This window comes from Epinephelus moara, chromosome 12 (assembly GCF_006386435.1).
Source record: "Epinephelus moara isolate mb chromosome 12, YSFRI_EMoa_1.0, whole genome shotgun sequence".
NCBI lineage: Eukaryota > Metazoa > Chordata > Actinopteri > Perciformes > Serranidae > Epinephelus > Epinephelus moara.
In genome coordinates this window covers 32,641,245-32,668,348 of record NC_065517.1, presented here as the reverse complement: position 1 = coordinate 32,668,348, position 27,104 = coordinate 32,641,245, and the positions used below count along the sequence as shown (strand labels likewise).

General features: G+C 41.2%; 2 protein-coding genes across 3 annotated transcripts; one reads left to right on the top strand and one right to left on the bottom strand.

Moving 5' to 3' along the window:
* The first annotated feature begins 311 nt into the window (after positions 1-311).
* adam17b (ADAM metallopeptidase domain 17b) lies at positions 312-13,213 on the top strand. 2 transcript variants are annotated; one of them, XM_050058638.1, is made up of 18 exons: positions 312-645; positions 3,274-3,406; positions 3,501-3,634; positions 3,712-3,800; positions 4,124-4,307; positions 4,923-5,053; positions 5,128-5,214; positions 5,289-5,399; positions 6,568-6,712; positions 6,811-6,902; positions 8,324-8,476; positions 8,547-8,746; positions 8,993-9,096; positions 9,177-9,311; positions 10,403-10,533; positions 10,630-10,797; positions 10,936-10,992; positions 11,137-13,213. In XM_050058638.1, the coding sequence occupies exons 1-18, from the start codon at positions 555-557 to the stop codon at positions 11,527-11,529; spliced, it is 2,538 nt and encodes an 845-aa protein (XP_049914595.1). In that variant the 5' UTR covers positions 312-554; the 3' UTR covers positions 11,530-13,213. The 2 variants fall into 2 exon arrangements, with proteins under 2 accessions (XP_049914595.1, XP_049914594.1); XM_050058637.1 differs by having other exon boundaries at positions 3,271-3,406.
* Positions 13,214-13,938: 725 nt separating this feature from the next.
* Positions 13,939-26,710, bottom strand: LOC126398939 (cleavage and polyadenylation specificity factor subunit 3-like). Its single transcript, XM_050058603.1, has 18 exons — positions 26,527-26,710; positions 25,365-25,428; positions 25,151-25,248; positions 24,609-24,737; positions 23,737-23,914; positions 23,543-23,632; positions 23,278-23,428; positions 22,536-22,711; positions 22,286-22,444; positions 20,604-20,750; positions 20,215-20,367; positions 19,997-20,105; positions 18,974-19,072; positions 18,067-18,161; positions 17,869-17,956; positions 15,882-15,948; positions 15,267-15,363; positions 13,939-14,245 (listed from the first exon to the last, which is right to left on the bottom strand). The coding sequence occupies exons 1-18, from the start codon at positions 26,595-26,597 to the stop codon at positions 14,156-14,158; spliced, it is 2,061 nt and encodes a 686-aa protein (XP_049914560.1). The 5' UTR covers positions 26,598-26,710; the 3' UTR covers positions 13,939-14,155.
* Positions 26,711-27,104: the final 394 nt, after the last annotated feature.

Sequence of the window (27,104 nt, the reverse complement as noted above, 5' to 3'; positions counted from 1 at the left end):
TATGAATACTATTTTATTCCTTTTATAATTTGTTTTAATCTATTTTTCTAGGATTTATTACATTTTATTTATTCATTAATTTATTTACACTATTAAAATGTTCTTTATTAATATTTGATTTTTTTTTGCATGGCCTGGGTTAATAAAGTTTTTTTTTCTTTTTTTTCCCCCCCTGCTCAGACTTGTCCTCTTAAAGTATTAGTGACTTTATTAAATTTCTTTGGATTTATTTTTTTTATATCAAATCTTTATTGATTTTAAGCGTTGGTCTTTTATTGTGAAGGCGGAGTGACGTACTTCCGCCGCTGTCAGCCAGCTTGACTCTGCAGCTCTTCCTGGTTCTTTCGGACTGAAGACGTTTTTTTTTCTTCTCGTGTTTAAACCATAAAAACTTGAGCTGAACTAAACTCACTCAGCTGTTTCCACAAATGTGTTTTTAATCTGAAACTTTTTATGTAAAGTGTCGATAAAGTTTTTAAATCTGATGCGTCGAGACTTTTAAACTGAAACAAGCAACGACGACCTGATTTCATTTCACATCAGTTTCATCAAACATGAAACAACAACTCTTAGTTTTCACCGTTTTTACCGTTTTAACGGAGGCAGCTGTTTCTCCGGCCGCAGACACAACGGAGGAACATCACGGTGAGTGTTTTAATATCTGTAACAAGTTTATTTAAAAGTCTGTTTTAACGTTAAAGCAAAAAGCATGAATTCACTTTACAGTCAAAGTTAATACAGAATGTATGGAAGCTCAAGTCTGAGAGAAAAATAACATCTCATGGAAAGTTCAATAAAGTATGCTATATATTACATACTGGTCATATGTCTAATGTTTGAGTATTAAAGTCAGAATCAGGAGATAAGAGGTCAGAATTTTGATTTCCCAAGTCATAATTATGAAATAATAAGTCCCAGTTATTTATTACAACCTAGCTTTGGTACTTACTCTGAAATTACTGTGTCATATGATATCCCATAATATGTAATAATAATACTGAGACAGTAAATCAAAGTGAGGACGTAATTAATCCAAATTTTATGAGATTATTGTAAATTATGAGATAATATATAAAATATTTGAGGTTTGAAGCACAAATTAGGAGACAGTGAATCAGAGTTTTGATTTAATAACTCTATAAGACAAACAGTTTTAATGTGATCATAAGTCATCATCTCATTTACAGGATTTATAATTTAAATTATGACTTTTGGAGTCAAAATAATGAAATTATAAATGATGTTGTCTTTCAAAGTCATAATCTTGTGAACAGCTGGTCAATCCTGATTTAGGTTTAATATTTAACATTAATGTTTCAATGTTCGCTGAACCAAAACGCCTGACTTCACTTAACAGTTAAAAGTAAATACAGAATGTATGGAAGCTCAAATTTGCCAAAAAAAAAATATATATATACATATATATATAATGAAAAGTTAAATAAAACACTGTTGGTCAGAGATAATTTGTCAGATATTTGAAATTTAAAGTCAAAATTAGGAGGTAGTAGGTCAGAATTTTGATTTTCAAGTCATAATAATGAAAAAGAAGAAGTCATAATAGTATTATCTTAGTTACTTATTACAATCAGGCGTTGTTACTCACTACCTTACATCCCAAAATATGTTAAAACTGAGATAATGTATAAAACTGTCAGGATAATGAGTCCAGATTTTATGATTTAAGTGAAAATTAAATGAAAATATGTCAAATATTTGAAACTTAAAGTCAGAATAAGGAGACAGTGAGTCAGAGGTTTAATTTTATAACTTGTAACTATGAGACAAAAAGTCAAAGTGACTGTAAGTCATAACCTCTCATCAACAGGATTTAAAATCAAAATTATAAATCATGTTGACTGTCAGAGTCATGATGTTGAGAACAGCTGATCAGTCCCACTTTTGGTTTAATGATTTATATGTTAGTAGGTAATTGCAGTGTATGTTACTCATTACTTACTGTATCATATCAAATATTCATTCATTTACAACCTTTATTTAAACCTCAGTTGTAGTTTCCCTTATTTGAAATGATGCTGAGACGCAGAGGAACACAAAGTGAATCAAATTCAAAGAGAACAACACTCAGTGACACAAACAGCGTTGAAATTTAAAGATATTAAATCAAACTGAGACATCCGTCTAAATTTCATGAGATCAGTTAAAATGATGAGAAACTAAGTCAGATTTTTGAAAAGTATTGATAGTAAATCAAAATGATTCGATATACTGTCTCAAATTATAAGATATAAGGTTAAAATTTGGGGAAAGTAAATTGTACTTTTGGTTTAACATCTTATAACTTAGTATTTACAGCCTTTCTCAAAATTGTGCAAGGAAATTAAGTTAATACAGGAAAAGTGAAAAGGGGTAGGAACATCTAAATTTTACTTTTATCTACTCTTTTTTCAAACATTTCTGTTTTTGTTTTGTTTGTTTTGTCTTTTTTGTTACCACAACATTGTTTTAAACTTTGGTTTGAAATAAAGTCATTCATTCATATAGGATAGTTTGTTTTGGGTTTTTTTGCACAATTAAAACACAAAAAATTGCAAGAACAATGAATAATGAAATACAGTGTAGGGAGAGGCAAAAAACCCAGAGGGCTTATTTGAAGTCTCCACCTAATGAAATATTATTATGAGATATTAAATCAAAAATAAGAGACAGGAAGTCCAAATTGTTTGAGATAAAATGAGATGGTTTGAGACAGTTGTTCTGATATTGAAGATTCTAAGACAAAACTATGAGACAGTCATAGTGAGTCACAGTTTTGACTTCCTGTCTCATATCTTCGTTCCTTACAATCTCTTTAGCTTAATATCTCATTTCTTTATCTCAAAACTAAGAGATATTAAACCTAAATTTTGACTTTCTAAGTCATAGTTTTGAGATAAATCAGTATGAGACACAGTCAGAACTCTGAGACAGTAAATAATCATAAAAAATGATACTCAAAGTAAAAAATATTGACTCAAAATTATGAATTTTAAAATCAAAATGATGAAATACTAAGTCAGAAAGCTTGAGTCTAAATTATTATAGTCTAATTCATGGGTTTGTTATTTAAAAAATTTGGACGAACAATTATATTATTTAATAAAGACTTTTTAATTAGAAAAAGTTTTAAATATGAAATAAAGAACATTTAATTAGAAAATAAAGAGCTTTTACTTTGAAAATAAAGAGCTCTTAATGTGAAAGAAGAGCAGATGTTTGTGAACCTGTGATTGGCTGATCCAACACATGATGGACTCTGTGTTCCCTCAGCAGCGTTTCTCAGATTGATGCTGGATGACTTCGACGTGTTGCCTCTCTCCAGCCTGCAGACTCACTCCGTCCGTCGCCGTGACGTCCAAACTCAGACTCATGTGGAGAAACTGGTCAGCTTTGATGCCCTGCAGAGGTCAGAGGTCACACCTCACACACTTTAATGACTCGGAGAGACTCCTGACGACAGCAGTGTGTGTGTGTGTGTGTGTGTGTGTGTGTGTGTGCAGGCAGTTCAAACTCTACCTGAGGACCAACGACCAGCTGTTCACCGAGGACTTCAGAGCCGTGATCGTAGACGAGGACGGACAAGAGCGGAGCTACGCTGTCAACAGACACAACTACTTCACCGGACACGTCATCGGTAACGACGAGCTGCCGGAGACCTATGAGGACGAGTCAGTAAAAATACTTCAACCCTGTTTTTGTTTTCTGCTGCAGGGGAGGAAAACTCTCGAGTCCAGGCTCATATTGACGACCACGAATTCTCTGCTCACATCCTGACTGATGAGGCCGAGTACAACATCGAGGTGAGAGAAAGGAACAACATTTCATTTAAATTAGTGTGTCAAGTCTCCATCAGGCGAAACGGGCTGAATATCTACAGACACATTTATTTATTTATTGTTATTAAAATTAAGACATGGCAGATTCATCTATGGGACGCTGTTAATGTAAAACATATAAAAAAACCTTTAAATTTCTGAGGCTGCACTGAGACTGTGGGGAATTATAATGGACATTAACAGACAAATAATCAATAAACTGAAAATAAAAGATTGAAAAATGAAATTATCGACAGACCAAACCCTCCACAGACACGTACCTGATGTGATTCTTCTTCTGTGTTCAGCCTCTGTGGAGGTTCACGTCGGCGCCGCCTGATGGTCGTCTGCTGATCTACCGCTCAGAGGACATCAGGAACCTCAGCCGCCTGCACCAGCCTTCAGTCTGCGGCTACATGACCTCTGACCCCGCCCAACTCCTCCCTGACGGCGTTAAAGCAGCCATGTTGGAGGATGGAGAGGAAGAAGAGGGTCTGTAGATCTATAAAAAAAACAAAGCTCCAATGTGAAAAAAAATGCTTTGAAAATTTTCTTGTGGAAAAAAAAGATCTTTTTACAGGAGAAAAGAGTTTTACACAAAAAAAAGATTCCAATGTGGAAAAAAGCTTTTTATGTTAATAAAAACGTCAAATGAGGTAAAAAAAAAAAAAAAAAGCTTTTCACTTGATGAAAGAGCTTTTATTCTGAGAAAAGAGCTTATAATGTAAAAAAGATTTTCTTTAATGTGAAAAAAGCTTTAAATGAAAAAAAGCTTTTCATGATAAAATAGGTGCTTTTAGTTTGAAAAACAAGCTTCCTATACTTTAGTGCTTTAAAATCTTTTACTGTGAAGCAGCAGCAGGAAGTGTTGAGTTTATATTAACAGCAGTTAAAAGTTCGTATTGTTTGTATGAGCTCTCAGTGTACATCAGTAACGACCGTGTGCTAACATACAAACATCGTCATTTATTATAACGACGCTCCGTTAGTTAACAGAGCATCATTAGTCAGTGAAACAAAACAAATCATGTCAATATGATTTGATTTCGTAATGAATCTCGTGTCGTGACTGCAGCACTGACTGTGTTCATGTCTTTACCTGTTCAGAGTCTGTGATCAGAGGGAAGCGTCAGGTCCACGACCACAGGAAGAACACCTGTCCTCTGCTGCTGGTGGCCGACCATCGCTTCTTCGAACACATGGGCCGCAAGGAGGAGAGCACCACCCTCAACTACCTGGTCAGTCCACAGTCCATTCATTTAACCTCCATCACCTCCACACAGAGACGTTCACCAACCCACTGTGCTTTCAGATCGAACTGATTGATCGAGTGGACGACATCTACAGGAACACGTCGTGGGACGAAGAGTTCACAGGTTATGGAGTTCAGATCCAGCAGGTGAGAACACTTCTATTAAAAACATCGTTTTGGCCTGGTGGGACACAAAAAGTTAACGGTGTGTTTCCTGTCAGATCATCATAGAGAAGGTTCCCACTGAGGTGGAGCCAGGGAAAAGTCACTACAACATGAAGGGAAGTCCAGCGGAGGATCGAGACGTCTGGGACGTCAAGAAGCTGCTGGAGGTAACACCTGACGGACGGACACACCTTAAGAGCGGTTTATTAAATTAGAACTTATAGAATTAACAAGATGAAGCAAGTAACGGATAAAAGGTGAAGTCTACAGATTTCCCAGAGGAAACGCTCATATATTGTGTCAATATCACTTTGCATACAACGTCAAACATCAGGGATCTGTTCAGATGGAGAGCAGGAAACTGGAGGCAAAGACTAACAACACGGAACAAATGCCTCTGATTTGTGTTTACGGCTGTTCAATCGATCAAACAGGGACAAAACAAAAACTACAGTTTGGAGGAACGAAGTCAACTAACGTCAAACTTTAACATTACACCTCGAGTTTGATGCAGTTACGTGACAACTTCTCTGTGTTTTTGGTTGGCTTAGTAGGTAGAAAAAAAGTAGCTAAAGTTAGCTGGTAACGTTATGCATTACCAGACTTCTGGGAACGACTGAGTAGGTAGTACAGTTAGGTAAAAAAAAAAAAGTAGCTGCAATTAGCTAACATTCGGTAGTAATGTTAGTATGACACCATTTTACAGATCTCTGGAAGTGGTTGGGAGAAAACTGTGTCTAAAGTTAGCTAACATTAGCTGAACGTTGCCTGACAGAGTTTCACCAGACCTCTGGGAACGGTTGACACAGAAGATAGAAAAATGTAGCTAAAGTTAGCTAATGTAAGCTAGTAACGCTAGCCTACATTGTGTTTCCAGACCTCTTGAATTAATTGACTTAGTAGGTAGAAAAAGAAGCTCAAGTTAGCTAACGTTAACTAGTAAGATTAGCCTGACAGAGTTTCACCAGACCTCTGGGAACAGTTGACCTAGTAGGTAGAAAAGTGTAGCTAAAGTTAGCTAACATTAGCTAGTAACATTAGCCTGACAGCGGTGCATCCATGTACAGAGTTTAAATTAAAAAATAGTTATATTCAAGCACATTTACTGACAAAATGAATTATTAGAACGTACGCACAAACATTCGCAGACACAGGCTGGTAGTTTGAACTTGAATCTCAACACCTCACAAATAAAGTTTGATTATTTAAACAGACTCAGTTAAACAGTTGCTCACTGTAGTTTTTATCAGACAAACAGGAGGCAGTACTTTGGATGGTAGATATATAACTTCCTGTATATTTGATGTCTCCTCTTCCTGGTTTGTGTCTCTGCAGCAGTTCAGTGTTGATATCGCAGAGAAAGCCTCCAACGTCTGCCTGGCTCACCTCTTCACCTATCAGGACTTTGACGAAGGCACTCTGGGTCTGGCCTACGTCGCCCCGTCCAAACCGGACATCCCGGGAGGTCTCTGCTCCAAAGGTGAAGTCCTGCTGTCTCGTTAATGTCCTCAAACCGTCGTTGTCTTCAAACACCAGAAATAATGTGAAAGTTTCATTCTGTGTGTTTCTGTTCTGAAGCCTGTCCTCCATCTGCAAACGAACAAAGAGCGATCTACCTCAACACAGGTCTGACCAGCACCAAGAACTACGGGAAGACCATCCTGACTAAGGTGGGCTGGTTCTCTGACAGCTGGTCGTACTGAAATGATTTCCTTACTGTTCTTATTGTCTCTGTTCTGTCGACTCGTCCAAGACACTGTCCACATTCAGTGAAGGTTCGGACACGAAAAGCTTAATAAGTTAATAAAATAAAACAAGTGTTAGTGGAAGAACGTTACGGGAAACCTCGGCTGCCTGGCAACAATAGAAAAACAGTGTTAAACCACCAAACAATGTGTTTGTGTTCTGTATTTATACTGTTATTTCAAGTCGAAATTATTTTATATGCCAAGTTTTCACATGAAATGTCCAGTTTCTGCTCGTTAGACGCAGACAGTCTTTCAAAATGAATTTGTAACGTTGGTAAAACACCTCGTATTTATTTTGGGTTCTGTGTGCGACAAAAACACGTGGTTAGGTTAAAAAAAAGCATCATGGTTTGACTCACACAGGAAGTGAACTCTGTTCTGTTCTCTGTGACCCATCCATCACCCCTCCAGCTCTTCTTATAGGGATTTCCAACTCCTTAAATTACGTTGTTACACAGCAGCGTATCATAAAGCCACGAAAGGATGTATATTTTCATTGTCTAATGCCGACATCACTGACCAAGCCATTTTATTTGACGACTTTGGAATGAGAACAGGTTGGTTACTGCAACAATGAGAATGTCACAGGAAGTAACAGAGCACTATAACCACGAGTGGAACAATGTCACAGCAGCTGCTTTTTGCACCAGGAGCATTTTGTTTGAGCCAGATTTTAATTTTCTACAATAAAACAACACAGTGTCGTCTGCAGAGAAGTTTAGTCTGGCTCAACATTCCTGCAAAGCAACGTAATCCAGCAAGAAGCTGCACCGGCTGATCACAAATCTGCAAGCTCACATTCCTGGTGGATTACTTTGTATCATAAGCGCAGTATTTCAACTGTTCACCTCACGATCATCGCGCTGAGAGATAGAGTAACTGCCACTGTGATGATCCTCAAGAGTATTACTCTGTGCAGTGTTTCAGTGTCTGTTAAACCTTCAGACTGGACTAACCATAACTCTGGATCAAATTTCATTACGTCACCTGAACATGAAGCAACAACAGCTCCTCGTGTTGTTTTTGGGATGAACTCCTGTTAAACATAAAACCACCTGCAAAGAAAAGAGCTCAAACGTCCTGCAGCTGAACTGAAGTCATTAATAATAAATAATAAGGCGGCTGCGTGTTTGACACGTCAGGTACGACATGTATAAATACATCTATCAGAACCATCATCATCATTTTGTGGTAGCATTTGTTAAAAGCAGCTGATTTTAAGTTTGTCTTGTCGATCTCAGAAACATGTTGATGTAAGAGTTTGTATTTTTTTTTACAGCCGCAAACATCTGAACTTTCGAGGATGCAGCGACATTTCTCTGAACAGTTTGTTGTCTCCACAGGAAGCAGACCTGGTGACGACTCACGAGCTCGGCCATAACTTTGGAGCAGAACACGACCCAGACAACATCCGGGACTGCGCCCCCCGAGAGGACCAGGGAGGGAAGTACGTCATGTACCCCATCGCCGTTAGCGGAGACCACGTCAACAACAAGGTGCCGACTCATACTACTGAGGTTTATTCACAGGTGGAGGTGTGTTTAACAAAGTCTGTCCTGTGTCCAGATGTTCTCCAACTGCAGTAAACGCTCCATAGTGAAGCGTCTGAGGGCGAAGGCGCCAACCTGCTTCAAGCAGAGGAACATTAACGTGTGCGGTAACTCTCGGGTGGAGCAGGGGGAGGAGTGTGACCCGGGACTGCTGCACATCAACTCAGACCGCTGCTGCACTGCTGAGTGCAGGCTGAAAGCTGGAGCTCAGTGCAGGTCAGAGGAACGTCAGCTGCTGCTTTTGAGTCCAAAAAAATAAAACACTTTGTGAAGCAGAATTATTTTATGAAATCCGTCTCCATCGTGGGGTCGAGACCTTCAGGTCAGGAACCAGGTTCAGATCAGATCCAGGTTCTTCACATCATGATGGAAAACACTCGGTGAAGAGGTCAAAGTTCACCTGCAGATTTCTTGTTTCCTTTAAATGACGACTCAGACTTGGTCCTCTCTCTCTGTGTTCAGTGACAGGAACAGTGCGTGCTGTAAAAACTGCAGGTTTGAGTCCGAAGGTGAAGTCTGTCAGGAGCCCATCAATGCCACCTGTAAAGGACACTCGTACTGTACAGGTCAGCCCACAGGTCAATGGTCACACATGACTGTGTGTTGTTTAGAGACTCGCAGTGACTGAAGACTTTGTGTTTGACAGGAAAAAGCAGCGAGTGTCCTCCGCCGGAAAACGCCTCCGATAAAACCATCTGTCTGGACAGCGGAGAGTGTCTGAACGGAGAGTGTGTTCCCTTCTGTCAGGCCATCTTAAAGCTGCAGCCCTGCGCCTGCAACGGTACGATACTGACGCTTCACTGCAGTAACAGTACGAATACTGCTCTGTGACAATACTAAACTACAAGTCTACACTACAGGTCCTACACTCAAACATCACTACTGCAAAGTATAATACATTTGTATTATGTTGGTTCCTGAACACCACGCACTCATTTTAGTTCTCAAATATCCTGTGCTTATTTTAATTCATAAATGCCCCACGCTCATTTTAGTTCCCAGACGCCCTGCACTCTTTATAGTTCCTAAACAATCTGTGCTCATTTTAGTTCCAAGAGTTCCCATGCTTATTTTAATTCCCAAAGTCCCTGCACTCATTTTAGTTCCCAAATGCCCCATGCTCTTTGTAGTTCCCTAAGTGTCCATGCTCATTTTAGTTTGCAGACACCCTGAACTCTTTTTAGTTCCCACACGATCCATGCTCATTTTGGTTCCCAAAGTCCCATCGCTCATTTTAGTTCACTTAGGCTCTGCAGTCATTTTGGTCCCCAAACTCCCCATGCTCATTTTAGTTGCCTAAGTGCCTGCGCTCATTTTAGTTCCCAGATGCTCTGCACTATTTTTAGTTCCCACACAATCCATGCTCATTTCAGTCCCCAAACTCCCCGTGCTCATTTTAGGTCCCCAAGTGACTGCTCTCATTTGAGTTCCTTCAGGCTCCACATTCATTTAAGTTCCCAGAGCTCCCTTGTTCATTTTAGTTCCCAAAGTCCCCAAGCTCATTTTAGTTCATTCAGGCCCTGCACTCATTGTAGTTCCCAAACAATCCATGCTCATTTTAGTTCCTAAAGTCCCCGTGCTCGTTTGAGTTCATTCGGCCCAACACTCTTTTAGTTCTCAAATGCTGTATACTTATTTTAGTTCCCAAACTCCCAGTGCTTTTTTCACTTCCCAAATGCCCTGCGCTCATTTTAGTTCATTCAGGCACTACACTCATTGTAGTTCCCAAGTGACCCATGCTCTTTGTAGTTCCCTACGTCTCTAGATTAAATATAATATTTTATACCGTTGTCAGATTCATGTGTCGTGTGAACGTCGTCTGGTGGACTCAGGTCTGATGTGTTTAACGTCTCCGTTTCTTCTTCTGCATAGAAACCAACTCGTCCTGTAAAGTCTGCTGTCGCAGCAGCAGCGGCGTCTGCGCTCCCTACCAGGACGCAACAGGCAACTTCCTGTTCCTACGTAAAGGCAAACCCTGCACCGTGGGATTCTGTGACGGAGCGGTGAGTTTCTTCTCTGTCTCTCCCGTTGTCTGACACACAGAGCGTCACCTGACGTGTGCGTCACATGACGTGTTTGTGTGGACACTGTCTCTGCAGGGGAAATGTATGAAGCAGGTTCAGGACGTGGTGGAGCGTCTGTGGGACTTCATCGATAAACTGGACATCAACACTTTCGGGAAGTTCCTGGCTGATAACATCGTGGGGTCGGTGGTGGCGTTCTCGCTGCTGTTCTGGGTCCCTTTCAGCATCCTGGTCCACTGTGTGGTGAGTCTCTGTGATCGACCCGCTCGATCCGGATCAGATCTGTATGTATGATGGAGCTTCATGGAGCCGGCTTTAAAGATGGCGGTCTGATCAGCACATTACTTAGATATTTTCTGAGTCGTCTCTTTGTACTTTCAGGACAAGAAACTGGACCAACAGTACGAACAGACGACCAAGTCTCTGTTCTTCCCCAGTGTGAGTAATTCCTGATTGAGTCATCGACCGTCAAACTGAGCGTCTGTTTGAGAAATTGTTTCTGTTAATAAAGTTAAACGTTAAAAATATCATCCTGCTCCTTTAATTTTGGTCCATACTGACTGTTACTGTTGATTTTCCCAGAATGCCGAGCTCCTCAGCAGCCTGGAGTCCGCATCTGTCCGGATCTTCAAACCTCCAACCTTCCCCACCAGCACCTCCTCCGCCGGGCTGCGCTTCCAGTCGTCCAGCCCCCAACAGACCAGCACCCCTCCTGTCCCTGGTTCCGCCCCCGACCCTGCCCTCAGCCACCTTCCTCTGGACAGCCCCCGCATGGCCACCATCCAGGAGGACCCCAGCTTGGACTCGCACCTGGACGAGGACGCACTGGAGGAGGCGTTCGGGCGGCCAGTGGGGTCGACTCAGCGCTCCTTCGAGGACCTGACGGAGAAAAGTGTGACAAGTCGCAGCGACAAGGCTGTGATGTTAAGACTGAAGAGACAACATCGGATCGACACCAAAGAGACGCAGTGCTGAGAGGACTCACCTGTCCTCACCTGCAGAGACCAGGACACGCAGCAGGCGGAGTCACTGCTCAGTGTTTTCGTTGTCAGGTCCTCGTGTGACTTTTTTAACCTGCTCTGTCCCACAGCCCACCGCACTGCGTCCACTTCAGGGTCCGTCCTCACCGTGGGTTTAAAGTCTGTGTCCACGCTGTCCCTCTGAAGCTGTTACAGTTTGTTTGATTTTTGGTTCTTACTGACTCTGTGATCTGCAGCTGAACGTCATCAGGTGACAAAGTGAAAACAGGTTTTCTACCTGATCTGATGTCATACTGTGACATCATCACCTGACAGTGACATCATTAGCCACCTGTCTTTACTCCACATTCATAGATTTTATTCCCCAACGCCCCGTTTAAGCTCCTGAGTGCCACATACCAGGTAATTTTAGTTCCCAAATGACCCACACTTAGTTTAGTTCCCACATCCCACTCACTTAAGTTCCCAAATGCCACGCACTAATTTTAGTTCTTGAATTCCCCACACTCATTTTAGTTCCTAGACACCCCGCACTAATTCTAGTTCCCAGATGCCCCACACTCTTGTATTCCCACGTCACACACTTTCACACAAGTTTCCAATCCCCTGGGGCTAATTTTAGTTCCCCGACGCCCCACACTCACTTTAGTTCCCCGACACCCCACACTCACTTGAGTTCCCAGATACCCCGTACAAATTTGAGTTCCCACATCCCACACTCACTTTAGTTCCCAGATGCCCCGTACTAATTTTAGTTCCCACACTCACGTTAGTTTCAGAACCCGCCCCCTTCATCGTCTGCTTTCATGGAGTCTGATTCTGAATGAGTCACCTGATAAAATAAATGTTGAACCTTCAGGGTTTTTTTTTTTTTCCAAAAACAAAAACAAAAAGCTTTAAAACATTCAAAGACCAACAGAGCTGCAATTTAACAGAGTTCTGCTGTTGTTTTTTTTAAGTGAAATGCCAAAGATTTGACGCCTTCAGCTGCTTTTTAATGAACATTTATTACAGTTACATTAAATTTCTGTGTTTTAGACAGTTTATCTGAAAATCAACAGCTGTGGTTTTAAATTCGTGCTGCTGGAGACAGTCTGTTGGAGAAGTAAAAGTACCTCAAAATTCTACTTAAGTAAATGTATTTATTTACATTTCATCACTGTCCACGAGATACTTTTATTTTTTATTTCTGCACTTAAATCCGACACATCAGATGTTTTAAACCAAACGTTACATTATTTACAGCATTTTGAAACCAACATCTTTCACAGAGCGAACTCTCGGCTGTTATTACGCTTTTATTAAGTGTTGTTTTATTTTGACGTCTGAAAGTCAAACTGTTGTTTTTATTTTATAAATGACAATCAGAGCTGTGTGCCTTATGTTCTTCTGTGGTATTGAAAAATGCACTTCAGTCAGTATTTTTATACATTAGAGATGTGTGTTTAGTGTGTTGTTTACTGTTTGTGTTGTTTACATGCAGACGATCGCGTGCCATATTCTGTAAACACGTCTTTGTTACGTTCACTGAGTATTAATACGTTTAAAGACAAACACGTTTGTTTGTTTATGTGGCTGTGTTTACCCGTCAGTCTGACTGCTGTTTCAAAATAAAATGTTTGTTTTACGTGAGAAAAGTTTTCTGAGAAATAAATTTATTGTTCAATAATTCGTAAGAATGTTCTGTGATATGTTTAATCAGCCTCACAGAGTACGGAAGACAGAAGATGCCAAAATCGAAAAGAAATAAATATAGAAATTTTTTTTTAATTAAAATGCTATTAAATATACCAAAAATAACAATAAACACATTTACATATTAATAAAATAACAATACACACAAAAGTCAATGAATATAAATGTTAGTACAAATGAAAAAAAAAGAAAAAAAGAAGCAAAACAGAAATATTAATTTAATTTAATTTCTTAAGTATTGTCTACAGAAATTTTTATTATTATTTTTGGTACATTCATGTCATTATGAATTATTTCATCTAATAAATAAATTGCCTTGGCTTTGTTCCAGAGCTTTTAATCATCACATGGTTTTCATCAGTGGAGATCAGTCAGTCGTCATGGAGACAACATCCGTTAACAGGCTGCTCAGCAGCAGTTATGACCTCAGATTTTTGTGGTATTATATTTTATTATCCTTGATTTATTAAAATTCTGTTTAAAGCTCCAGAATAAAAAGATAATTTTGTCTATTTGTTTTCAAAGATGAAGAATAAACTTTAATGTTTTAAACTGTAGAGCTGAAATCATTAATCAATTAACTGATTGATTGATAATGAAGATCTAAAATCTAAAATCTAGATTTGTTGTCAAACATCACAGCGGAAGGAAACGTTCATACACTGATAATAAAACTGTTGTTCAAAGAATCAGCTGATAAACACCAGAGTGGACAAATGTTTGTTTATTTTGTTGTGATGTTTATCAGATACACGGAGTAGAAAAAGGTGATTGGTCCGTCAGCTGCAGGAGGAGGAGATTCCTTTGGAATCAGATTTCATACTAAAAGATCGTCTTCGTTAAAAGAAGAAAAACATCAAAAACATAAGTCTGTCATCAGCTTCCTGTGGACAGCTGGCCGCCGCCCCCTGCTGGTGACATCACACTCAGAAGGCGGGGCTGAGGGCATCGTGGAGCCGGTGGACGGCGACCTCCACCATCTCCCTCAGAGTCTCATCCTCAGTACACGTCACCGTCTGGAGACAGAGGTCAGACGTCAAAAGATTAAGGGCATTACGTCATTTATTACATCACCTGTGTCCTGACAGATGCCGTGTGTGTGTGTGTGTGTGTGTGTGTGTGTGTGTGTGTGTGTACAGCCTAACGAATCTTCTTCTGTGGTTAGAAACACATCAGTGAGCCACACACACCGTCCTGCTGACACAGATACTAACAAGATTAATGTGGATTAATCCGCCGCTGAAAATAGTCCCCAACCACTGCGGACACGTCAGAGGACACAGCCCGTTGTTTACCTGATGATGTCACACTGTGGACAACAAATCTGTGATGACATCAGCAGGAGGAGAGCTAGTTAACATTAGCTGTTAGCAGCTAGTTAATGTAAACTGTTAGCAGCTGGTTAATAACGTTAGATGTTAGCAGCTAGTTAATGTTAGCTGTTGGCAGCTCGCTAAACTTAGATGTTAGCTGTTAGTTGTTAGCAGCTAGTTTACGTTAGCTGTTGGCAGCTAGTTATAGTTAGCTGTTAACTGTTAGCAGCTAGTTTACCTTAGCTGTTGGTAACTAGTTACAGTTAGCTGTAAGCAGCTAATTCATGTTAGCTGTTGGCAGCTAGTTAAACTTAGTTGTTAGCTGGTTAATGTTAGCTGTTAAAGTGAGCTGCTAACAGCTAACATATGGTTTTATTTTGGATCGATAAATGAAGGATAATGTAAACAACAACCATCTGGGCCTTGAGGGGAAATACTGACATAATTACAACAAAATACGTAGTTTGTACAACACGTTAGGTAACAACATCACAATGTGATGACACAGAAACCTGAGCTTTCTACTTCTGAGAGAATAAATGCTCCAACTGGATCATTTAAATGACAACGTCCCACTCACGTCACTGTTTCTGATTGTTTGATGAAACTACTGATCTGTGTTCTTAAAGATCTCCAGCAGGAACCAATGAGCTCTGAGCTGACAGACAGACAGACAGACAGACAGGAAGTCTGATAGAACCTCTCACTGTGTTCAGATACTCACTCTGGTTTCGGGGTCGATGGACGCTGTGACTCCGTCCACAGTCACACTCAGGTTTTTACCGTCTGTGAAGTTGACGCAGTCGTCTCCGAACATGTCGCTGCAACACAAACATCAAAATTTGGGACACGTCTCAAACTGTAACCACTGTGATGAGCTCTTATTCTGAAAATCACTGCATCTCTAAACACACTTCCTTCCTCAGCTTCGACAGTAAACATTTCTCAACAAACTGTGAAAACAAACTTCAGCTTTCATGACAAACACTTTTAAAACTAAATTTAAATGTAATAAATAAAAAACAAATAAAAACATCCAGACCTGTATCACTGAGAGTCATAGACCTCTGACATCATGATGTGTTAAAGTAAAGTCAGACATTATTTATCGATCAATCAATTTTCCTGTCGTACTAAATCGCTCTCACAGAGGGTACGTTTGTATTATGACGGGTGGAGTGCCAGACGGGTGGAGCTTCAGAGAGGTAACAGACTTTAAATAAAGAGATTAAACCGACTTTAATTGTTTGGTTGTCATGCTGTTACAGTCAGACTCCACCCGCCTGGCACTGCAGGCAGAGTAAAACAAACGTCCACCAGCTGAGCGAGGTGAACTTACTGCAGCATGAGCCCGAGTCTCTCCACAAACACGTCCATGTCGAACGCTTCTCTCTTCGAGTCCAGAACTGAAACAAATCAAAACATTCAACGTTAATGAGATCTGTGTGTTTACATATAAATATATGTTCTCACCTTCGTCTCTACGTCATCGTTCAGCAAGTTCTTTACATTTAATTCACAAATTAATTTCTATAACAACAGGCGGGTCGATCAGCTCCTTAAAGGGAAATTATCATTATATTTAATTATTTTTACATTCTAATTATTATTTAACTTATATATAAATATGTATTTCCCCAGTTTTTTTCTTTTTTCTCCAAACTGTGTAATTCTGTATTTCTTGGTTTTTATTGGAGTATTTTTCACAGACTGCTCCGTCTGCTTCCTGTTGTTATTTATCTTTTCTTGTGTTTTTCTGTATAATCTTACTTTAGTTCTTTTCTCTTTTTTAGGAGTCCAAGCCCGCGGGGCCTGGGGAACGCGTATGCAAGCAGACCAGCGGTGACCATCTTATTATTTTTCCATAAATAAAAGTGGTGCTGCAGGCTACACCATGCAGGGGAGGGTGGTGCAATTTGGAGGGTTGGTCTAGACCCCTTCAGGGACCTCAGACGCAAAAAATTACACATGTGCACCTGCAGGGGGTGCTACAAACAAGGCCAAAGCGTTTTGGTATGTAACTCCCACACCGTATGTCGCAGATTCAAAAGCCTTGTATCCATGGATTCCCTGAATGGAACTGCATCACATGTCCATGGCCCCGCCCACTTCTGCCTAACTTTTTCCCGCCAAAAATTGCAAAAAACTGCAAAAACTGCAAAACCTACTTTTTCGAACTGCTCCTGGAGATTTTGTTCAGACTTTATGAAACTTGGCACCTACACTCACAAGATGGACCTGATCTAAAGTTATCAAAAGAATTTTGCCCGGTCAAAAAATGTGCAAATTACTAACGAACACATTTTGTAGCTAGCTATAAAAATGCAAACTGTTCCGCATCTTTGTCAAATTAAAAGCTATCAAAACCAAAGCTGAGATCCTTAGTTAGTATGAGACTGTGAGGGTGTGAACCGAATTTGGTAAACATCGGCCATTAACATGGAAGTTCTGACACAGGCCCCGCCCACTTCCACTGCACATTTTCTTCGCTAAGTTGCTACACTTCTAAAACCTACTCTTTCGAAGTCCTCCTACAGATTTTGTCACAACTGCATGAAACTTGGCATGTAGACTCTTGAGATGGACCTGATCTAAAGTTAGCAAAAGAATTTTGCCCGGTCAAAAAATGTGCGAATTATTAACGACAAAATCTTTTTCCTAGCTAAAATACACATATTGTTGCATATTTTTGTCACACTAAGTGATATCAACATGAAACATAAGACACGTGTTTCAGACATTGTTCAGAGGCTCAATGCCAAATTTGGCTCAAATTGGCCACTAGTTGACGCTATAAACCCAGAAATATCAGGTTTCATTAAAGTTGATCGGATTTGTACGAAATTTGGTGAGCACGATTTGGGATCAGTCCTGAGGCCAAGCTTGGTAATGATAGGTCAAAGTGGTCGTGACTTATTGCAACAAATGCATTCAGACTTTGGCACTTCCAGTGCACTTTCGATTACGATGAATATAGCAGCTCAGACGTTGGCCTGTGTCCTGAAGCTCGCCCCGAGCCCATCGTCCTTTGGGGCCGACTTTCATGGGCTCCATGGGGCGTGGAGGACGAGTTGCGTGGGGAGGCTTGGACCACGTTCATAACTGCTTGCAGTTCTATTTTTTTTTAAATTGTAATTGTCTGTTTTTCTCCGTCAGTCGAGGGCAGGTCTGTTCGTATCAGCCTGCAGCTCCTGAAGCATTTCTTATTTTTTCTTTTTTACTATTTGGATTTTATGTTTAATGTTTCAGTTTTATGTGTGCAAGTAAAAAAAAAAATAATAGAGTTCCTTCATTAGAGAGTCTGAGCAGGTTGTTTGTTTACTGACGTTTCTGGGCGTTTGGGTTGGATTGGACCTCCAGGATCACTGTGGTGACGGCGTCTGCATACATATCGTTGAGTGGGTTGGCGATCCACTGAGGACAAAGACACATAAAAAAACTCAGTTACATTAAATACACACTGACAGGCGGCGTCTGAGGCAGCAAAGATCTGGGTACAAAATGACATCTTTAAAATGTCTGACCTCCAGCAGCACCATGCCAGCTTCATGAACCAGAGTGATGCTCTTAAAGATCCTGACGGTGATCTTCTCCGCTCCCTCCACCTGCTCTACGTCTCCTAAAATACACACAAAGTACACAGTCAACACTGCAGGAATTCAGCTTTAAACACTTCAGAGTCCTGACTGTTTCTATACAGACGACTTTAAACTAAACTTAAGTAAAATCACACAGTATCATCAGACAAATGTTTTATCAAAGGAAAAGTACTCATAATTACATTTTTAATGATCATTTCTATTTAACAAAGACAGTTCTCCATCATTAATAATAACAATAATAATGATAATAATATATAAATTTGTTGGTGCAGTAAGTAAATCAACTTGTTTAAAGATGTACAGACGAGTGAAAACCTTAATTTAAAAAATATTTAAACAAGTGAATTTATATTGAAAACAGCTGCAATACTATAAGGACTCCGTTACAAACGATACAAGATTTTATGTCATATTTTTGATTTTTTTTTGCATGAAATACAAGCTCAAAAATAATTTTTAACTTCAGCTGTGTAACAAATATAATGCAGTAAATAGTACAAGAGGTCTGAAATGTGTTAAAGTCGAGGTGTAAAGAAACAAATTATAGAAACACTCAGGTGACGTACAAAGTACCTTTAAACTGAACTAAAGTAAAGTACTTAAATTACAGTTGTTGACTTTCCACATGTATAAATATTTTTAATCTTATATTGTGGTGAATGTGAAAATAACTCGGTTGGATACATGAAAACAGGAAATATTTTGGAGTTTAGGTCAAAGTGGTTATGACAAGTTTTCTGGCACCTTAAAAGTTGAATAAAAAAATGTTCTTCTGTAGTAAAGAAACAGAAAGTTACACATAATAAAAATAATAAAAGTCACTTCCTACCTGCGAGGCTGCGCAGCTGACTGACCAGCAGTGAGATGGGGCCGGTGTACGGGATGGCCTGAGTCTGTGTCACTGTGCTCATACACAGATCTGTGTAGTCTGAACAAAGACAGGAGGAAACACTCTGAGGAAAACCACAGCACCTGAACACAACACAGTCACCAAACACAGAGGAAACCCACAGCACCTGAACACAACACACGGGATGTGTTAGGGGACGCAGCAAAACAAAAGACGGGTCACCTGAACACTAGACTAGTAACATGTTCACTCTGTGGTTAATTACAATTAGTTCATTAATAAAAAGTTCATTAAACAGTTTTTAAGTTTTAAGTCTTGTTTTTTGTTCTGAGTAAATTTCATCGCCTGAGGAAGACCAAGAGACGCTGCTGAAAACTCCAGAAAAAGCTAGTGATTAGACAGCTTTATGAAAATCTGTTGTTTCACACTCAGTCTGCACACTGATTTAATTTACAATTACACGTTGCTATTTATTTACAACATCAGTAAAACAGCTGATCATTAATCTACAAAATATAAATAATTCAGACTCAATATTTATGATAAACAAATTAATAAATTTTACATTATTAACATTACTTAAAACATGTAGTATTATGGGGTGTTTGTAGCCTGGATGTTGTTGAGTTAGTTTTTGTCTGTCTGTCTACAGTGTCTGTCAGTGAACCCATTGTAATCTGCAGGTTACAGGAGTTTCCAGTGGCTCATGTCCTCACAATGCTGAAATGTCCTCACTAAGATGGTTTAAAACTTGGTCCTCACAAAGATGAAACAATATAAAAAAAAGTTTAATTTAAGATCAGAACTGCATCTAATGAGCCTTAAAACCAAGTCTGAACATTCACAGTCCTCTGAAGGAGTCAGGACCTGCCAAAATGTCCTCACAATGCCAAAATGTCCTCACAATGCAGAAATGTCCTCATTGTGATGGTTTAAACGTCAGTCCTCACAAAGACTGAAGTACAAACACACACACACAGACACAGAGAAGGTGTTACTGACTGGAGAGGTCGGAGGGTGACACGATGTGATAGTTGAAGTTTCTCTTGACGAGGATCCCGGAGACTCTCTGACCCTGGACACACTTCCTGTCAGTCAGAGAGCCCATCACCTGCAGGCAGCAAAGCATGCTGGGAGTTAACAGCGCTGTACAACACAGCTGTATAACCTTGTCGCAGCTGATCGATAAAACTGATCTGACAGAGTGGACTCAGACGAACCTTTGCCAGCTTCTCTCCTCTGAAGGTGAGCGTGACGGCTTCTGTGTTTCGCGGGTTGTGGACTTCAATGTCGACCTCGTCGTTGTCTTCGTACTCGCGGATCAGAGCCGCTTTCAGGCGGGCCATCTCGTTCTGCTCGCCGTGGACCAAAATCTGGAGGCACGGAAACAAAACTGACCAGTCTGGAGACATTGTTGTATAAAATTAAGCTTAAAAGGAGTAAAGTGAACAAATTAAAACAACAGTCAGACACCTGCGTGTTGGACTTTTAAAGACGGGGATGGGTATCGTTAGGATTTTATAATACTCTCGTAAGTTCTGCTTTATAAATGTTTCTGCTTGTTGAACAGGCGAAGTATAAATAAACTTTACTGAAGAGGTGTGGTTACCACGTGAGGAGGTTTGAGCGCCCTGATGAACTCGCTGGTCTGCTGGTAGTCGGTGTGAGCAGAGAAGGAGATGTAGTCCACAGACATCTTCAGAGGAAGCTTCTGACCTGACATGGTGGCGATCTCGTCCGGCTCCGTCATGATGTGCTGAAACACAAACACACGTCTCGTCACACCAGACTTCCTGTTTTATTGTGTGTGTGAACCGACAGGCTTCAGTTACAGTTTTGTACTTTGGAGTCACATCACTACGTGTCATGACGTCTCCTTTCATCAAGCTGCTCTGATGTCACAGTGACACTTTAACAAACTGTGGTAGAAAAAATGACGAGACATGAAGAAACATTTGATTGGTCTGTGGTCAGAGTCTTTCACTGTCAGCACGTTTAATGTGAGGAGGCTCTGCAGGCTCAGATAAGATGAAGCATTTCACTGTTGTTGGTGTCAACTGCTAAGTTTCTGTTTTAGTGACAGGACTCGTTCAGACTCAGAGAGGATGAAGCAGGTGTGTTGACGCTGTGTAGACCTCCTGTTTTTACACACAGAAAATTGATCAGAAATTATTAAGGGAATCAATAAAGAATCTGATTAATAGACCCTTACTGTTAGTAAATAGTGTGACGTTTCTGGTGGGCGGTACCTAGCTGGAGGCAAAACAATTCTCCACAGACATTAGCTAGCGCTAGCTAACAAGTTGTGTTGTCTTGTTTTAGACAATAGAGGAAGATGATGTGATGATGCTGTCTGAATGTACCGTTGGGTTATCCAGAGCACCGCACTCTCAGAGTGGCAGAGCGCACTCTGGAGACTCTGTCTGTGGAGACGGAGCGGCAGAGCACTGAGTGGAGTGAATGTGTGATTAACTTAACCGCTGGTTCATTCATGTAGAAATATAACGCTCCGTTTCTTCCACCAACAGGGCTCTCATTTTAGTGTAGAGCGTCATACTGAATTTGCCAACGCACTATGTCAGGTCACTCACCCTCCGGGACCGCCAGTGTTACTTGAATAAGTAAACATTGACCAACGGGACCAGACTGGCCGACCCGTATGCTCTCACTCAGTGGATGGATGATGTCACAGGAAGCCAATCTTACAAAGGAGGACGACACTTGTTTGTTTTGCTATGGAAGCTAACGTTAGCTAATGTGCTAAAAAGTTAGCGTTCCAGAGAAATCCAATATTCCTCTTAATACCTCCCCAGTTTCTGATGAGGTGGACATGATAACCCTTAATACACATAATGTTATTCATCCCTACAACAGGAAATACTTTTTCCCTAACCTGATATGAAGTGTGCGCTGCACATGTGAGCATTTTTGATGATGGCCTCCGTCCAGTCCTTTGGTCTTATCACATTTAACCATAGTTGTCTTTGTTTTTGTTGACGGGCAGTGGCGGCTGGTTTTGAGCCATGACTTCGTTCTATTCTGGCTCCCAATCACACAACAAAATGACATTATAAGACTCCTGTGTAGCCTACAGCCCTGTGGGGGAGAGGCAGCTTTACCTCCAGGTGATAACATGATGTCATCGTGATGTCATCATGACGTCCGCCCTGATAGGGTCTATAAGCAAAATCTACAATTTAACTGGTATCAATAAAAACTCCCGTCCTTATGACCTGAGAAAGTCTCTTTGCTCACTTCAGTGTCAGCATCAGTGTGTGGAGCTGAACCCACCTTGGCGAGTGTTCCCTCCACACAGTACCCAGCGATGATGACTCCGTTCCTCCTGTCGGTGCACCAGCTCTCAAACAGCTCTCTGGACAGGCCGCTCTGCATCATACCGGGGGACGCCATCACCACACTGGGGCCGATGTCGTCAAAGTGATCCATGCTCTGAAACACACACAGACAGCGTGAGACAGCGTGCTGAGGATACTGGCCGGGATCGAACCTGTGACTGCCTCCACTGAGCACGCTCACTGACCTTGAGGTTGCTGATGTGCTTGAAGACGAAGGGGTTGTTGATGTTGATGGCCTTGCGGATCTTGTCGTTCATGGCATTGATGTAGGTCTGGTACACCGCCATGCATTTCCTGGCCAGGGACGAGGCGTAATAGATGGGGATGTCGTGGAGCTCTGGGTGGTTCTGCCAGTACTCATCTTTATACACACACGCACGCACACACACACACAGAGTACAATTAGTACACATAGGTTTCAGAGATTTTGTTTTGACCACACAAAGAATCATTTACTTTGATTAAAAGTTTGTTCTTGGTCCATTGTGTCACTGTTCTGGAGCTTTTGATCGAATCATTCCGTCTCTCTCAGCAGATGGAGTTTTGCTCACTAGTTGTGGAACTGTAGACGTTTAAATTTCCATTCTCCTGAGCACTCTAAGAGCTGCTGAGTTAAAGGGTAAAAATTCTGTATTTTTTAAGCCTGGACTCTATTTTACCATGTTATAGCCCCATTTCCACCGAGCAGTTCAGTTCAGTTCAGTTCAGTACAGTACAGTTCAAAGTTTCTGTTTCCACAGTGAAAGTTGTGGATGGTACCAACAGAACCATTCCTTACCGTCCCCATTTTTGGTCCCCCCTCTGTTGGGGTACCCAGCACACAGATCTGGTACTAAAAGGTGGAGCTGTGAACACTGCAGTCTGATTGGTCAGTAGAGGGCGGTCACTCTGGTTTTATGTAACCTCTGTTCATACATCACGTCTCACCCAGAATGAGCAACAGCTCTTGAGCTCGACCCAGAGCGAAGACGGGGATCAGACAGCGACCCTCCCTGTTCACGATGTCGTGGACCGTGTTACAGAAACGAGCTTCCCTCTCCTCGCGCTTCTCGTGGATGTGAGTCCCGTACGTCGACTCCTGATAGACGGACACACAGGCAGGCAGACAGAGTGACATGCTGGATTTAGATGTAGTGTTTAAATTAAGTTTAAACTGATGATGTTAGGAGTGAATGTCGGCAGCTGCGCTCACAGTGATGAGGATGTCTGGTTTGACGCTGGGGATCTCTGCTGCCATCAGATGTCGATCCTCCTGACGAGAGAAATCTCCTGTGTACAACAGCTACACACACACAGAGGACGTTAGCACATGTGACGCCACAAAGATACAAGATGTAAAATCCGATCTAAAAGCTGGGGGGGACTCAGGGACTGAGCAGGACGCACCTTGACTCCGGCGATCTCGATCATGAACATGGCGGCTCCGAGGACGTGGCCGGCGTGGTAACACCAGAACTTGATGCCGGCTACTTCCTTCACCTCGTGGAAGTTGATGGTCTCGATCTTCTCCATGCTCTCCTCCAGGTCTGTCTCTGAGTACAGCATGTCGTCTGCCGAGATGTTACTGCAACCAACACCACACCGCTGCTTTACTGCACACTGACATACTATGTTTGATGCACTTCCACCTGACTTTGACACTGTCCTACTTGACTTTGACACAGTCCTTCCTGACTTTGAAGCAGTCCCACCTGACTTTGACACAATCCCACCTGACTTTGACACAGTCCTACCTGACTTTGACACAGTCCCACCTGACTTTGACACAGTCCCACCTGACTTTGACACAGTCATACCTGACTTTGACACAGTCCCACCTGACTTTGACACAGTCCCACCTGACTTTGACACAGTCATACCTTACTTTGACACAGTCCCACCTGACTTTGACACAGTCCCACCTGATTTTGACACAGTCCTACCTGACTTTGATGCACTTCCACCTGACTCTGACACAGTCCTACCTGACTTTGACACACTCCTTCCTGACTTTGACACACTCCTACCTGACTTTGACACAGTCCCACCTGACTTTGACACAGTCCCACCTGACTTTGATGCACTCCTTTCTGACTTTGACACAGTCCTTCCTGACTGTGACACAGTCCTACCTGACTCTGATGCACTTCCACCTGACTTTGACACAGTCCTACCTGACTTTGACACAGTCCTACCTGACTGTGACACAGTCCTACCTGACTTTGATGCACTTCCACCTGACTTTGACACAGTCCTACCTGACTTTGACACAGTCCTACCTGACTTTGACGTAGTCGGACAGCAGCCAGCGGTAGATGGCCTTGGTGGCGTGCGTCATGAAGGTGCGTCCTTTAAAGCTGGTCTTCTGTAGGAACCAGGGCAAAGCACCACAGTGATCCAGGTGGAAGCTGAGAGGGACGAGAGGACAACATGTCTGTTACTAAGCAGCATCCAGGTCCAACACCAACCCTGATCTTCATGGTGTCTCCCCTTAACAATCAAACCTCTGCACCACATCGTCTCATTTGTCATCATCATACTGTCGGCAAACAAGTCATCTTCTCTGATGTTAAACCTGGAGTAAGTCTGGGTTTTAATTTTGTTTCTTTATACAACCAAATATCCTCCAGTGTTTTTAAACCCTCAAATATCAGTATCAGAATCTGCAGGACTGTCAGACAGTCTGAGAAATGATCATATGACCTGTCAGTTTGTTGTCTCAGAGACCTGACAGTGTATCAATGTGTGTGTGTGTGTGTGTGTGTGTGTGTGTGTGAGTTCTCTGGTTTCTGTGATGATAAATTATATTTTCTGAACTCACTGGCTGATGAGCAGCAGGTCGATCTCGGCCGGATCGATCAGGTCGATGAACGGCAGAGCATCCATTCCCTCCAGACCAGGATGGATCCCACAGTCCAACTAAAACCACAACACACACACACACACGTTTTTACTCGACTCACACACACACACACGTTTTTACTCGACTCACACACACACACGTTAAAGTTCTCAGCTGATGTGATGAAACATACCATAATCTTTCGTCCCTTGAACTCCAGGATGATGCAGGATCGTCCCACCTCCTGTCCTGCTCCTCTGGACACAAACACACACAGAGACGTCATCACTTTCATGTACAACCAACATCCTGAATCCAGGAGTTAAAACTGTTTCCATGGTAACATTAAGTAACTAAACTCAGCCTCAACACCTCAGAACAAATAATAACTGGAGGATTTGCTGCCGCCATGCAGCTCTGCCCTCGAAAGAAAATAAAGCCAAACTCTAATAAGAAAATATTCGATTCTGAAACACGTGGTAGGCTGCATGAGCAAAGCATGCCAAATGAGTATTAGCAGCTAATTACATAAGTTTAAAACCTTGTTTAAGTTATGTAGCTTTATTTCTATTTATTGGTAGGGTTAAAAGTCTTAATAGGTCAAGCTTTATATTTTTATTCGCTAAATTAGCCTATGTATGAAAGGAGTTTGGTCTACGGGCAGCAGACAGACGATAACTGTTTACAATCAGAAATAAAAGTTGAAAACCTTTTTACATAACACACACACATGATCTATGCCGAAAGGAAGAGTGGTCTCTAATGGTGCGTTGAAAGTCTTAAAAAGATCAACTGAATGAAGTTTTCGCCCCTGTTGATGAAAGGATCTACTAAATTAGGCGATGGAAAGCGGAGTTTGGTCTAAAGGCAGCAGACACTGACGCTAAATGGGAACAAAGAGATATAAGTCGAAAACTTTTTAAATGTGTGAAGTTTGCCACATTTCTTGAATGCCGAACCGAAGGATGGCATCTAAGGATTCGTTAAAAGTCTTAAATGGTCAACCATAACATATTAATGCTGTTAATAATAAAAGGTATCTACTAAATTAGGCTAAGTATGAATGGAGTTTGGTCTGAGAGCCGCTGCCACAGAGGCTAGCTGGTAACAAGAAGTTAAAAGTTGAAAACCTTTTTACATAAGTGAGTTTTGCCACATTTGATCTTTGCCGAACTGCAGAGTGGCATCTAAGGATTTGTTAAAAGTCTTATATGGTCAACCACAACAAATTTATGTTGGTAGTGATTAAACTTATCTACTAAATTAGGGTTTTTATGAATGGAGTTTGGTGTGAGAGCTGCAGATACGGACGCTAGCTGTTTACAATCAGAGATAAAAGTTGTATTTAAACTCACAGCGGGCGGATGAGCAGTTGGTCACTTTCCTCCGCGGGAACCGTCGTGTCAGATTTACGTTTGGCCGCCATGTTTACTTTAATTAATCTGATTAATCTTTACAAACTTCATTAATTCATAACTACTTTGGCAGCGACGCGCTCAACCACAAGTTTCACCCTTGCGTCACTTCCGGCTCCTGCTGAAGACCTGTCCGTGTAGTACAGCTAGTTGTACTTTGGTTCCGCTGTTAGAAAGAAAATGTTCCCCGATTTTAGAAAATAAAAGTCCATTTCTGCCAGACCAGGAAAATTATACTTTAATATTGAAACAATAAAAATAAGTCAAAGTTTGTGTCTTTTTTAGGCTACTTCATATTTTCCCCACTCATTTAACATGATAGTTTGTCTTTAATCAAAAATCACGACAAAAATCTCCCCCTTCATCATTTGGCAATTTAACTTCCATATTCACTCATATGATACCAGACAGGTTCATCAGCTTCACCTTTCTTTTAAAAACATAAAACATGTTCAGTTCTCTCTCAGATATCCTGGTGTTCAGATATCAAATGCCAAAGCGCACATTATCAAGAGCTT

Coding starts and splice junctions, on each gene's coding strand:
- adam17b (XM_050058637.1), top strand. CDS start 555: ATGAAACAACAACTCTTAGTTTTCACCGTTTTTACCGTTTTAACGGAG. Junction 3,635..3,711: donor CTTCACCGGACACGTCATCG/GTAACGACGAGC, acceptor TTTCTGCTGCAG/GGGAGGAAAACTCTCGAGTC. Junction 9,097..9,176: donor AGGACACTCGTACTGTACAG/GTCAGCCCACAG, acceptor TGTGTTTGACAG/GAAAAAGCAGCGAGTGTCCT.
- LOC126398939 (XM_050058603.1), bottom strand. CDS start 26,597: ATGGCGGCCAAACGTAAATCTGACACGACGGTTCCCGCGGAGGAAAGT. Junction 25,429..26,526: donor CAACTGCTCATCCGCCCGCT/GTGAGTTTAAAT, acceptor GTTTGTGTCCAG/AGGAGCAGGACAGGAGGTGG. Junction 25,249..25,364: donor TCAAGGGACGAAAGATTATG/GTATGTTTCATC, acceptor TTGTGGTTTTAG/TTGGACTGTGGGATCCATCC.